Genomic DNA, 14,224 nt, shown 5'->3' with positions numbered 1-14,224 from the left:
CATCCCTGGGTTGCTGGCCAGGTCCCCAGTAGGAGGCATGTGAGAGGCAACCACACATTGATGTTTCTCTCCCTCTCTTTCTTCCTCCCTTACCCTTCCTATAAAAATAAATAAGTAAAACCTTTTTAAAAAATTCATTGCATTCCTATATACTAACAAGGAAATTTCAGAAAAAGAAATGGCGGGGCGGGGAGGCAGGGGGAACAGTTTCATTTGCAATTGCGAAAAGAATAAAATTCCTAGAAGTAAACTTAATAAAGGATGTGAAAGGCCTATACACTGGAAAAAACACAAAAGGACTTTTAAAATATCCACAATGCCATTATTACATTTCTAATATACAACTTACTCATAGCATACATCTTTCTGGACCACATTCTGGGTGGTTCTCTCTGCTCAGCATCCCAATTCACTAATTCTCTCTTTGGTTGTGTCCAATGTACTGTTTAACCCATCCATTGGGGTTTTTTTTTCCCTAATTGTCTCAAAAATGGCTTGTTACTCTTGGTACACTCCAGTCAGGGCCTGGGGGTGCCCAGTCCTGGAGGACAGTACAGATTCAGACTCCAAATGCGTGTGAGAACAGGAGAGTCTTTGCCTCACAGGGTGGGTTTCTTTTGAAGGCGGGCACGTTTTCCTCCAAACCATTCGCAAGTCCTCCAGGTGCCCCCACTTTCCTCCGCAGTGCTGGAACACATAGTGCAGAGCATGTCTGGGGAGAAGAGGAGAAACAGGGCCATGAGAGGGTTTGGGGGTTTTGTCACCCCATTTTCATGCGCCTGCGACCTCGTCTTTATTCCATAGAAAGCGGGGTCCCCGGCGTGGGCCTTTGTCCTCAGAGCACACCGACATCTTGTTTCCCCACCTCTGCGGCTCCAGTTTAATCCGCGTTTCTCTCCCACTTACAGATTCCCTGTGCTTCGTGTTGAGTTTAGCCTGACATTTACCATGACTGCTGTGACTTGTCAATCATCTAGGCATTTCTTGTGCTAGAAAACAGAAGTCTGGGGTTTTTTTTGGCATGGTATACTCAAATGGTACCCAGTACTCAGTGGGCTTCCTGGGACTTGGAAGGAAGCAACAGTTCACGAGAAAAGTAAATACTGGCCCGGCAGGTGTGCTTCTGTCGGTCAGGCATCCTCCTGCAAACTGAGAGGTCACCACTTCCATTCGCAGTCAGCCACATGCCTGGGTTGTGGGTTCGGTTCCTAGTCAGGGCACATGCACAACACAACCAACTGATGTTTCTCTCCTGCATCAATGTTTCTCTCCCTGTCTTTCTCCCTCCCTTCCCCTCTCTGTAGAATTAATAAAAAAGAAAGACAAATTTAAAGGAAAGAAAAGTGAATACTGAACAGTGGGCATGTCACTGGCCTCCCTAAATCTTCAAGCAGCAGTGCACCTGGTAACCCAGTGTCTGTCAGTTCCACAGCCATCTGGCGGTGTTAGGGGTGGAGCCGGCTTCCCAGTGCTGCTGCCCTCCACAGGGCCTGCTCCTCCACCCGACGTGAAGCGTACTGTTCTTCCCCCTGTGGCCCCCATGGGGCTCATCCTCCTGTGAAGTGGGGGTTGGCCTCCTGGTCTGTCGCCCAGTGGACCATGGCCACTTGAGGACGTGGACGCCTTGGTCTGCCCTTTCCTCGCGGCATGTGCGGTGCCGGTCACAGGGTCCTGCCGCAGGAAGACTGCCTTGCTGCTCTTCCCTTTTCTCATGGGCCTGCCTTCCCTCTGGGTGCTCACCCTCCCGGCATATGGTCTGAGCAGCCTTCTCCCTGTCAGTTGTGAGCCCCACTCCCCTGTGGTTCCCTCCTTACCCCTCACTAAATCTTTGTGTCTGGGCCCCTAGGTGTCCCTATGGGTGGGTGTCTGTGAAAGGTGCCTGAGTGTTGGCCAGGTCACAGTGGGGACAAGAAGAAGGGACAGAGGAGCAGCCTAGGGGACCCCTGCCACATGGGTGCCCTTGGCTGGGCCATTGTGCTATATAGGTCAACACCTTAAGTTATTGTGTTTTATTTCATTTTTATGCGTGATGATTCTACAGAGAAACAAAGGACATGTGTACTGATCCCAAAATAAAGGAAAAGGCAACATGTAGAGAGGAAAAGCAAGGTTTCAGCCTGTGCCTTTGTATTTCCAGGGGACTCCTGTGCTTCATTCGACACTGGCTCTTTGCTTTACTAAAGGGGTGTCCAGCCTGCAGCCTGCAGGCCACGTGCAGCCTCACACAAAATCGAAAATTTACTTAAAACCTTTTTTTTGCTCATCAGTTTTCATTCGAGTTTGTGTATCTAATCTGTGGCCCAGAGATGCCAAAGGATTGGACAACCCTGCGCCCGATGGGCTCTGTTCTCTGGTATAAAGCACACGTCCATCTGAGTTCTTGCTGCTTTAGGATTTGTAAGGCTCTATAAGTATTGTTTAATTGTGCTATTTTAAAATTTTTCCTTCATTTTGTTTATTTCTGTCAGAGAAATGGAAGGGGAGCTTGAAGTTGTTTGGGAGTCTACCTCCAAGGAAAACCAAAGAATCCGAGAACTTCTGCAAGCCACCCTGGAGAGGACCGGCGTGTGGGACCACACCAGAAGAATCGAGGACCCCTGCCTCGGCAGCGTCTCTCAGAGAGACGTGCTAGTTGGCTGCAGCTTCAGCTACTGCGACCTGAAGCCGCCTCCCACCGCCCGCCAGAGTCTGTGGGAGCCCCTGGACTAGGGCTCCTCAGCCTGAATGGTCTGCCTTCCGGGGACAAGGAAGGGCAGATCCCCACCTAACACTGCTGCGTTATTTCTCCTCAGGGCAAGGAAGAAATAAACCATCTCAGAAATTTAATCTGTCTTTATACCTTTTGCTTTATTTTAACAATGTGCTACTACATGATGTCTCAGCCAGTGCATAGCTTCAGGCCATGTTGCCCTGGAGACCCATTGCTCAGGTAACAGGAGACCTGACCAACTGTCCTGTCTCTGGGCTCCTATGAAGCACCAGAGGGAGTGGCCCGACAGGACGGAGCACTCAGCCTGTGTGCTGGCTGAGTTTGATCGGAGAAGCCCATCTGTGGAAGCCACAGGGTGATGTCTGTGGATTGGCTCTGAGTGTCTTTTTTTGCTGTTTGGTAGGAGACAGGGTGCTCGTACACAAGTTCCAGGATGGTGCACAAACCCTGTTCTGCCGTCTCCCTGAACCTCTCTATCCTCCTGGGAAGGAAAATTTTCAAGGGTGACATCATTTCCCGCCCCCTTTGAGAGCCCCAACTCTGAACACCAAGGTGGGGGTCCCTGCCCACCGCCCACCAAGACGGATGCCAGGGTCCATGGTTCTGCCCCACTCTGTGCCCCTTCCTCAGTGGGCCATCCCAGCCACTCAGGGCCATTCACTGGAACCGCCTGACGAGTGTGCCAGCTAGCTGGGGCTGCATGTCCCAACACACTGGAGGAACCCAGGGACGCAGGCTACAGAGCACCCTCAACAGCAGTAAGGAAGGGGAGAACCCTGGAACACATTTTATAAACCACACCTCTGCCCCCTTCCCCCAAGCTGAGGCCTGCAGTGTTTCAGGTGAACAAGTGGCCCTTGTGTGGGTCCTTGGTGGTGTGTGAAAATTAGGTGTGAGCTCTCTGATTGTTGGATGGAGTGTTGAGATAAAATAGCATAGTTCTTTTACATTTTGTTAAATTTGTTCAACAGTTAAACAGTTGTACTTTGTTATCATTTTCCAGGGGTAGAAAGACTCACCAGGATTTAAAACTATGTATCAATCATCTCCCTAGGAGATGACTTAGCAAATAACTTTGTTGTTTCACGGGAATTTGTGCCAACCACCCAACAATCTGCACACGGGTTGGGAGGTAGCAGCCGCCCCTCGGTCCCTCATCTCCAGACCTGTGCCCAGAGGGTGGCTGGTCTGTTGGAGCACGGCAGGGGTGACCTCGCCCAGAGACCCCTTTTCGTCGTCCCTTGTCCTGCCTCCTAAGAGATCATTTTACTCTTGAGAAGTGAACATTTTCACATTTCTGCTTTAAGTTGATTACACATTGTAAATGTCCTTTGCAAGTTCAGTGAACCCGGCCCACACAGCCAGGCATGGGTGCAGCACTGGGGCTCTGCCACCTCCTGCTCAGAGTCCAGGATGCAAAGGAGGGCGAGGCAGGCAAGACTTCAGGACAAGGCAGCCGTGGCAGGGAATGGACTGTTGGGATGGTTCGTGGAGGAACTGGAACACCCTGGGCCTTGCAGAATGTACCGGGGCTCGGGAGCTGGAGGAGGACAGAGGGCCGTGAGCAGAGGCAGGAACTCAGCAGCGGAGGAGGGGCTCTGGGCCTGGAGGTTGGAGGGACAAGGAGGCCAGACTGGTCCAAGGAGCTTGGACAGCTGGGGAGGGCCTGTGCTCTGACTCGTCAGGCAGATTTCCAGTCAGAACAGGCCCGGTTCCATTCTTTATTGGTCCTGATGAGGCTCTGTGTGGTTCTGGAAAGATCCTGATCAGGTTGAAAGTAGCCCCAAAACAAACAGTTGTAAAACAAGCCCCACTGCCTTTGGCATTACTAGAAAGCAGCCCCAGGAAGGCAGGACGGTGTGGAGAGGGCAGGTTGGGGCCCACGTGTGGGGGCAGGTTTGGCCTGAGAACAGGCGCGAGGCTGTCTGTCCTCAGTGTTTCGTGTGCCCCGAGCAGAGGGGTCAGAAATGGCTCCTTTGCCCTCAACCTGGGAGAAGAATGGGGGCCACCCCATTCCCAGGAGCTACCTTCTCTTTAGAGCCCTGGGGTCACCTGACTGCAGAGAGGGGCAAATTCTGAGTTCTGTTGATTCTGATTTATTCATTCAGCAGATGTGCATTAGGTGCTGCTCTCTGCACTGTTTGTGGAGGATGGTAGCACAGTGCCAGAGGCAGACGGAGTTGCAGCCCACGCATGCCCAGGAGGAAACCTGTGCCCAGGACCCGGGGCCAAGGAGTCCCCACCGCGGGTGGTCTGCAGTTACAGGAAAGCCCTTGTGCGTCAGAGCCCCTGGGTCCACGTGCCTGGCTGTGCTGCTCTAAATTTTACAAAATCTAAACACCGACTAGGCATTTCTGATGAAAACAGCACCAAACACAAATGTGCTATAAGCATAAAATAGGCACATGATTTTGAAGACTTACTATGAAAAACATAATGTAAAATATCTCACTAGTAATTTTCATGTTGGTTGTGTGTTGAGATAACATTTTGTATTAATTGGATTAGATAAATTATTAAAATCTATTTCACTTTTTTTTTTTTTTTTTTTTTACTTTTTAAAAAGTGTGGCCACGAGGAGAGTTTAAGTTACGTGTGTGGTACGTGCCGTTGCGTCGCCCCCGACTCCTGGCGACCCTGTGGGTGCTCGAGGAACCCGCGCCCCTTCCCAGCAGCCCCTGTGGACTCAGGCTTTGGGTGAGTCAGTCCCTCTCGAACCTGGTCTCCCTCTTCCCCTGATGCCTTCTGTTTTCGAACCTGGTCTCCCTCTTCCCCTGATGCCTTCTGTTTTCGAACCTGGTCTCCCTCTTCCCCTGATGCCTTCTGTTTTCCCAGCAAGTTCGTCTCTTCCAAGAACCCCACCTTCTCAGGGTGTGCCCGAGGAGAACAGCTTCAGTTGCACAATTTTTGCCTCCAGCGAGGTTCCTCCATCGGCGTTTCAGGCCTAATGTGCCCTGGGCCTCACGTGTGTGTCTTTCTGGCAGTCCGGGGCGCCCACAGAGCCCCCTCCAGCACCCCATCTCCGATGACTTGCCCTGCTACCAGCCTCCTTCCCCGGGCCACTCTCACATCCACACACAGCGATTAGGATGCAAGCATCTGGATGGGCTGAGCCTTGGTCTCTAACGACACTTCTTTGCTCTTTCTTAAAAGAAGAGTTTGTTTGTTTTTTAGAGAGGGGGAAGGGAGGGAGAGAGGGAGAGAAACATCAGTCGTTGTGTGAGACATACACTGGTTGCCTCTCGCACACCCCCAGCTGGGGAGCTGGCCTGCAACCAAGGCCTGTAGCCCAACTGGGAACCCACTACAGACCTTTCTGTTTCCAGGCCAGCACTCAGTCCACTGGGCCGCACCAGCCAGGGTGACCCATCTTTGCTCTTGATGCTCTTTCCTGATTCTTCCTCTGCTGCCCTTCCAAGTCTCAGCCCCCCTGGATTTCCTCGCTGCAGTCTCCATTCGAAGGCAAGCACCATCTGGCTCATGTTATGTTTCTCTAGTGTTCACTTCAGCAGCACATGTCCATTCTCTTTCTCTTGGACTAAATGTTAAAAAGAAAACTAACCTTCTCATATCTTATTTTGATTTGTAGAGAGAGGGGGAGGGAGGGAGAAAGAGAGAGCAAGAAACATCGATGTGAAAGAGAAACAGCGATTGGTTGCCTTCCGTATGCACCCCAGGGGACTGAACCCATAACCCAGGCATGTGCCCTGACTGGGAATTGAACCAGCGACCTTTCAGTTCATGGGGCAATGCCCAAACACCTGAGTCACTCTGGCCAGGGCAGAAAATTAAGTTTCTAGAGGATAATTCATAACTTTGGGTCAGGGAAGGATTTCTTAAACAAGATACAAGAAGCTGTAGCCACAGAGGGAAGGAGTAATACATTCAACTCCGCTCACAGGAAGAGCTCCTTGCCCGAGCAGAAGGACAAGCTGTGGAGTGGGGAGCAACACCAACAGCTGACAAAGGCTGTTCGTCCAGAAAACATAAAGAACTCCTGAAGCAGAAGACAGCCCCATAGAGAGACTGAGAGGCATGGACAGGCACGTCACAGAAAAAACATGGAAGCCACAATGCCATTTAACCTGTTGGAAATGTAAAAACACTCAACAAGGCCAATTTCGCAAGTTCAGGAAACAATGTCATTACCGGCAAGATCGAGAGTGTACACAGCCACTACCCCAGCAACTCCACTCCTGGGTGTACACTCACATCTCTGTTCCAGAGATGCTGGTGCGCATGTGCATACGCATGGGCAGAAGAGTGGGTTCGCGAGAGCCCAGAAATGGAAGCCCCCGGACCGTCCTTGAGGCAGGAAGGTGGACAGCGCGTGCAGAGCGAAGCGCACACTCAACAGAATCACGCTCGGACGGTGCCTCACAGTGAGTCTCAGCTGAGTCCAGTGTGAGCCCCACTGTGTGATGCTCCCAGCTGTGCAAAAACAAGCAATACGATTGTGTGTGGTAGGACTACACAGAAAGGCAAGGCAATCACACAGTGGAAATGCAGCTCCTGGTTACTCAGGAGGCATAGGTGTGGCTTGCCTGGATCTTGGGGGTCACCACGTCCCACTTACTGGTTTTGAAACGTGCGTAGACATTGGATGATCTCTTCTTGAGCATTTGAAGGAGCCAAGATTTGCATAATAAAAATGCCAGTAAGTTTTTGAAAAAGTAAATGGGCCATGAAACTACAAATCAAAGGCAAATTCAGAAGTGCTACTATCGGGTGTTGGGGAGAAGTGGGCCAGCACTGAGGGCTGGGGGGTGGGTGGAGGGAGGCTGTGGGAGACAGGAGTTTGTGAACTAGGAGGGACGAGCACAGTGCGGGAGGGCAGGCACCGCACTCCTGCTGCGGCAGGAGAGGAGTGGACCTGGGGCAGTCCTGTAGCTGGGACGGGGCCCTGGTCTGTGTTCCTGGGAGGGAGGGTGCATGCTTCCAGACTGTAGATGCAGAAGGTGAAGCTTATGTTCTTCCACATTCTCCACCCACACTGAGCTTCTAATCAGGTGAGGGGGTGGTGAGGGGAGAAAGGAGCTTCATGGACACACACAGGCCTGCCAGCCCCACTCAGCCCATCTGCGTGCTTCTCTCCAGTAAAAGTGCCCAGAAGGTGCCCTGGCTGCTTGGCCCTGTTGGTTGGAGCATCCTCCGATGGTCCGAAATTTTGCAGGTTCAATTCCTGGTCAAGGCACATGCCCAGATTGTGGGTTTGGACCCCAGTTGGAGCCCAAATGAGAAGGCAACCAATCAATGTTTCTCTCTCTCTGAAAGCAACAGAAAAAAATGTCAGGTGAGCATTAAAAAAAATGCTAGGTGAGTGACCACCCAGGGTGGGGCTTCGCAGACAGGTAAGGAGCAGGAGGGAGGGCATGGGCCTGGGTGTGACTAAGAAAGGCCAGCCACAGAAGCCACAGAAGCCACAGAAATGGGACAGGCGGCAAAACCCGGCCCCTGGAACCCCTGCTCAGAGGCAGCCGCTTTCCCGCCTCTTCTAGCTATTTCTTCTGGAATTACTTCTTCTATTCTTAACAAAACGCTTGTCCATTTACTCCCCTCGGCCTTCCATCAAGCCCTAGATTTTACCAATAACGACAGCTGCCTGAATTCTGGGGCACAGTAGGGAGTGGGGCTCTGTTCTCAAGCTTGCCTCTCTGGGGCCTCCCACGGAGTCTAGGAGCAGCGCACCCGATTCTCCAGAGAATAAACCTGCTGTTGATTCTCCAGGAGAAAAGAAGCGGGGGCTAGCTGCCCTGCATCACAGTCTGGGGGCAGAGAAGGGACTGTGGCCCAGCCCTTTTCTGCCCAGGCCCTTTCCTCCCCTGGTGCTGAGACAGCTTCTGGTGACCTGAGCCTCCCAGAGCTCCTGCAGGAGACTCCGCCCACTCCTCAGTGCCCAAGGCAGGCAAGCCAGCCCTCCCCATCCTGTCCCAGAAGAAAAGTGGGCAGACACTTCCCATTGGGCCCACACCCAAGCATCTCTGGTCTCCACACAGGCCCCACCCCAGCTCCGCTCTCCTGGAGCTGCCCTCTCCTTAAATGCCAGGTCCTCAGCCCTGTCTCTTCTCCCCCCACACCTCCCCAGGAAGGAGCTGCTGAGACTCACACCTGCAGAGTCCCTTGGCAGCCCTCCTGAACTTCAGTGTGGCCTCTCCTCCCACTGCTGGGCAAGGGGCACGGCATAGGCAATTTAACTCAAGAAGGAAGGTGTTCTATAAACACAGAGAAAGGATAATAAATGTATCAACAGCTTCTGGTAGTGAGAGCACAGGTCTTTGCTGGGCGCCCTGTGTGGGCGTGTGATTTGTGCCCAGGAGGAGTGGGGCGGAGCCTGGCCCCGCCTGCACTGGCCAAGTTGTGTGCTCTGGAGGAGGGGGGAGGGGCAGGGGACCACACACCCTGTCCCCCACCCAGCCCTGGGGCCACAATGCTCTGGTCCTCCGAGGAAGCTTCTTCATAAAAAGACACAGAAGTAGACAATTTTATTTACTTTTTCAGTGTAATTTTATCATGGCCCTGTATCTTCCTAATCCTCAATTCTGTCATATTTTACTACTACTACTGCTGCTACATTAAATATGTCAAGGGAACAGGTTTTACCTTTGGAGGCCCTCAGGTGTTGGAAAGGTGTTGTTCTGTGTGACTTTGGGCCTTTGCTCTTGAAATGTTGGTCGTGGCCGTCATTCTAGAAGCATCGCTGAGGAACCCCTGCCAGGGTTCAGGAGCAGGAGACCAAACGGGCCCAGGGCTGCAGTGTGGGAGCACACCTGCAGGCCGCCACACACTCACTACGGGTCCAGCACCCCATCACCACCTGGGAGTACCATGCGACAAGTCAAGAAAGAGCTGGTAGGACCAGTCCTCAGGGGCCAGGTCTCCTCCCAGGAGAAAGGGTGGAAAATTGTAACAGCTTTTTGAAAAGAAGAGTTTATTGATATGCACTTAGATATGGTAAAATGCACAGCTCTGAAGTGTGTCCTGTGCTCACCTCCTTGAGTACCACTCGAACCAAGACACAGAGCATGTCAGTGTCCTGGACCGTCCCCGAGGTCTTCTCCAGTCCCTGCTGGCCCGTGATGGCTACACATCTGGTTTCTGTCACCAGAGCCCTGGGAGCCTGGTGGTTGGACACTGCCAGCCTGTGAATGACAGGGGGGCTCTGTGGTAACTCCAACAAGCTCAGGGATCAGACGTGACCTCACAAGGTGATCTGACCACAAATTCCTGATGGGGCAGGTCACGGTGGGTGGTCGTGCCCCAGGCCTCTAAAAGGGTTATTTTTGCCTTCAGCAAGCTCTGTCCATTGCTCTTGTGCAACCAGGTCAGCAACTTCAACCTTTTTCATCTTGTGCCCCATGTAAACTAATTACTCAATTCTGTGGCTCACTGAAAAATATAATTTTTGTTGAAGTGACAAAAAATAGGTATCGTTATTGCCCTGGCTATTGTGGCTCAGGGGTATGAGTGCTGGCCTGTTTGAACCAAAAGGTCACCAGTTTGATTCCCAGTCAGGGCACATGCCTGGGTTGCTGGCCAGGTCCCCAGTAGGGGGAGTGCAAGAGGCAACCACACATTGATGTTTCTCTCCCTCTTTCTCATTCCTTTCCCCTCTCTCTAAAAATTAATAAACTCTTTTTAAAAAATAGATATAATTTTGATTCATTCACACCAGACAGCCATTGCACTGGCTGTTGTCATTTTGTTATTTGACAATTGAAGGGAAAAGAGGTCAGTGCTCCCGACTAAAAAGTATTGCATGTTTTAAAACTCCTCGGGGCACACCTGTGTGCCTCGGCACACAGTTGGAAATCGCCGACCTGGGTCAGCACACCTCTGAAATGCCAGAAGACGTCCTGACCCCTCAGAAGTGTGATGCCCTCCAGGGAGCACAGGTCTGGTTAACTCCCCTGGAGGCCAATCACAGAGGCTTTTTCCTGCCTTGCTTTATCCCACCTTCAAGTAATCTTCTTTACATTGCCTCCTTAATTCCATAATGTATAAAAAGAACACCAAAACCGTTGTTCTCCAGAGCATTTAAGAGCTTTCTTCCTAGCAGGTGGTCAGTTTGGCTCAGATAAACTCTTAAACCTTCCCCATGCTTTTCCATTCAGCACATAAAACCCTGGGAAAAGGTGTCCTCTGGGCTGGTCTGGGGTCACAAGGCCCCTCCCCTCCCCACTATCCCACCCCATGACTGGAGAGGTAGACGCTGTGGGCAACAGGCCAAAGGTGGGTCAGTTCCCCCAAGAGCTGGATGTTGGGCAGATAGAAACAAAAGTACTAAAGACAGTAACTGTCTACCAAAGACATGTGACTGCTCAGAAAATGCTCTCCCTGGCCTTCCCAGCAGAGACACTTGTTCATCATGCATGAACATGATGTTTGAAAAGAGGGCAATGACAATGAAAAGTGACCAAGGACGGGATTAGGGAGCAGGACAGGGAGTCATGTTTTAGAGAAACTACAGGTGGAACATGAAGTAAGGATGTTATCCATGAAGACTGCGTCATCTGCGGCCCAGAAAAATGGTGGCCACACCAAAAGCAAAGGCAACAGAAGCAAAAATAAACAAGTGGGAATACAGCAAGCTACAAGCTTCTGCACAGCAAAGAAAGCCATCAACAAAGTGAAAAAACAACCTACAGAATGGGAGAAAATATTTGCAAGTCATGTATCTGATAAGGGGTTGACATCCACAATGTATTTTAAAACCCATACAATTCAACAGCAAAAATAAAAAGAAAATATCTGATTACAAAATGGGCAGAGGGCCCTGGCTAGGGAGCTCAGCTGATTAGACTGTTGTCCTGAAATGCCAAGGTTACAGGTTCAACCCCCTGTCAGGGCACATACAAGAATCAACCAGTGAGTGCATAAATAAGTGGAACAATTAATCTCTCTCTTTCCCCCCCCTTCCCCCTCTCTCTCTCTCTCTCAATTCAATAAATAAAAAATGAGCAGAGGTACTAAATAAACATTTTTCCAAAGAAAACATATGGGGGGCAAACAGGTACATGAAAAGGAGTCAACATCACTCATCATCAAGGAAATGCAAATCAGAACCACAGAGAGATATCATTTCACACCTGCTAGAAGGGCTAGCATCAAAAAGACAAGAAATAACAAGTGTTGGTAAGGATGTGGAGAATTTCCCGTGAGCTATTGGTGAAAATGTAGATTTGCAGTCATTATGGAAAACAGCAAGGAGAGTCCTTCCTCAAAAAACTAAAACTAGAAGCAGCATATGATACAGCAATTCTACTTTTGAGTATTTATCCGAAGAAAATGAAAACACTAAATTCAAAAAGGCAGATGCACCTCCATGTCCAGTGCAGCATTATTTACAGTGGCTGAGACATGGCAACACCCTCAGGTTCCAGCCGTGGATGAATGGAGAAAGAAACATATTACAGCTGCCCTTTGGTGCCCACCAGGGACAGGTTCCAGGGCCCCTCAGAAACCCAGATCTGCAGATGCTCAAGTCCCTTCTCTAAAATGGGATAGTGCTGGCATACACCCTACACACATCCTCCGCATACTGTGAACCACCCTAGATTACTTACAATGCCTAGCACAGTGTCGATGCTAAGTAAATAGTTGTTACGCTGTAAAGTTTAGGGAACGATGATAAGGAAAGTGCGCCATCATGGGCAACAACGTAACTGTGCTTCAGACATTTTCTATCCTCAGTTAAATCCAGGGATGACTCTGTGTGTGTGTGTTTTATACATATATGTGTATGTCTGTGTATACATATACATATATATGAATACTAGCCATGAAAAGAAGGAAATCCTGCCATTTGTGATAACATGGATGGACCTTAATGACATTATGCTTAGTGAAATAAGTCTGACAGGAAAAAACAATGACATATGATTGTCCTTATATATGAGGTGGGACAGGATAGTAAGAAGCTAGGAAGGTTCCTTGGCAAGTAAAATGGGGAAACTGAGGCAGATGGCTGAAGAAACTGGCCAAGCAATTTACGGGTAGATAGAGGTCAGAGGACAGAAGGCCCCAAGTACCTAGCAACAGGCAGGTGTGGTGCCGGACCTCCCCCGGGGTGGCCTTCCCTCCCCTGCACAGCGCTGGCCAAGTGGTTCAGACCCCTGACCTCGCCTCCCCAGAGACAACATCTGGGCCTCACTTGTGTTTCAGCTCCAGGCCCAGGAAAGCAGCAAAACCAGACGGATGGCACCAGGACCAGCTGGAATGACTGATGACCCCCTGCCTGCTCCAACCAATCAGTGGAGACCACAACCCTGAAAGGACACCCCTGGAAAACCGATGAATATGCTATTGAGATCCTCCCCCAAGACCTCCCCTAAAATCTCTGCCTTTGGGAAGAAGAAAAAGCCCCTCAAGACAGAGAAGCCAGTTCAGGCTCTCTCTGGAGCACATCCATGCTTTATGCTGGGCGTGAACCTTTTACTTTCTCCTAAACTCCAAGGGTCCCCACTGCAACCAGGGGAGCAGCGGGCAGCGGCAGCTCATCCCCGGCTGACCCCCTGAACCTGTCTCCTGGGCCCCTTTCCTCTGACTCTCTGGTGAGCTTACAGCAGCCCCACCACAGCTCACCTGGTTTCCACCACGTCTCTGAGAGCTAAAGTAAAGCACCGCCAGGCTCTCTCCTGTCCTAGGCCCTTCCTGGTTCCACTGGCCCCAGCTTTAACAGACGTCCTCTCCAAGTCACCTGGACTCGTATTGTGAAATCTTTCCTGCATGAAGTCAAGAACCCACACACCACAGGCCAGCCCGAGGCAGACCCACTTGAGGCCTAGTCCCTTTCCTGTAACAGTGGGATTTGCACACACACACACATCACTCATAGGGAACAGATTGGTGGTTGCCCAAGGCCGTTGGGGTGGGGGTGGTAGGCAGATGGATACCAGGGTCTGAAAAGTACAACTTCCAGTTACAAAGTAAAGTCAAGTCCTGGGGATATAAGGCACAGCACGGAAAGTCATTCCGCACACAAAAGGGGTGCAGGGTCTGTTCAGGGGACTTGCTGGCCCAAGCATACGCCTGGGTTGCACGTTTGATCCCAGTTGGGATCTGTGAGGAGGCCACCGACTGACGTTTCTCTCTCACACTGACAGCTCTCTTTCTCTCTCAAATCAGCAAACGTATCTTTGGATGACGATTGAAAACATATTAAAAAATAATAATGCTGTATTGTATATTTGAGAGTTGCTGAAAGAGTAGATATTAAAAGTTCTCATCACCAAAAATTTTGTAGCTATGTGGGTTGGCAGAAGTTAAGCAGATTTATTGTGGTGATCATTTTGTAATATATACAAATATTGAATCATTATGTCCTGCACCTGATGTGAATATAACATTATATGTCAATTATATTTCAAAAATAAATGGACAAAGTTCAAAGGTAGAATTGCACAGCTCCAATAGTTCCCAGAAGTAACAGATTTAGATTGTTTCCCAGATAAGAGTTTTTAAATTGTGCTCTCCTTGCAAATTGTTTTATGGTTAGACTGTTAAGTCCTTGACACT

General features: G+C 50.3%; 1 protein-coding gene across 4 annotated transcripts in view; it reads left to right on the top strand.

Annotated features, from left to right (window-relative positions):
* The window catches only part of CEP89 (centrosomal protein 89), a 90,026-nt gene extending 87,222 nt beyond the window's left edge, over positions 1-2,804 (top strand). For 3 of the 4 annotated variants that reach the window (XM_045846722.1, XM_045846721.1, XM_045846723.1), the window contains one exon: positions 2,469-2,804. In XM_045846722.1, the coding sequence (XP_045702678.1) occupies positions 2,469-2,709 (241 nt within the window). In that variant the 3' untranslated portion in view covers positions 2,710-2,804. The remainder of the gene's footprint in view (positions 1-2,468) is intronic. The other variant, XM_045846724.1, reaches the window with a different exon arrangement.
* The last annotated feature ends 11,420 nt before the right edge of the window (positions 2,805-14,224 follow it).

Source organism: Phyllostomus hastatus, unplaced genomic scaffold, assembly GCF_019186645.2.
Source record: "Phyllostomus hastatus isolate PE091 unplaced genomic scaffold, TTU_PhHast_1.1 phas_contig_5, whole genome shotgun sequence".
Classification (NCBI taxonomy): domain Eukaryota; kingdom Metazoa; phylum Chordata; class Mammalia; order Chiroptera; family Phyllostomidae; genus Phyllostomus; species Phyllostomus hastatus.
This window is presented reverse-complemented; position numbering and strand designations above follow the sequence as displayed.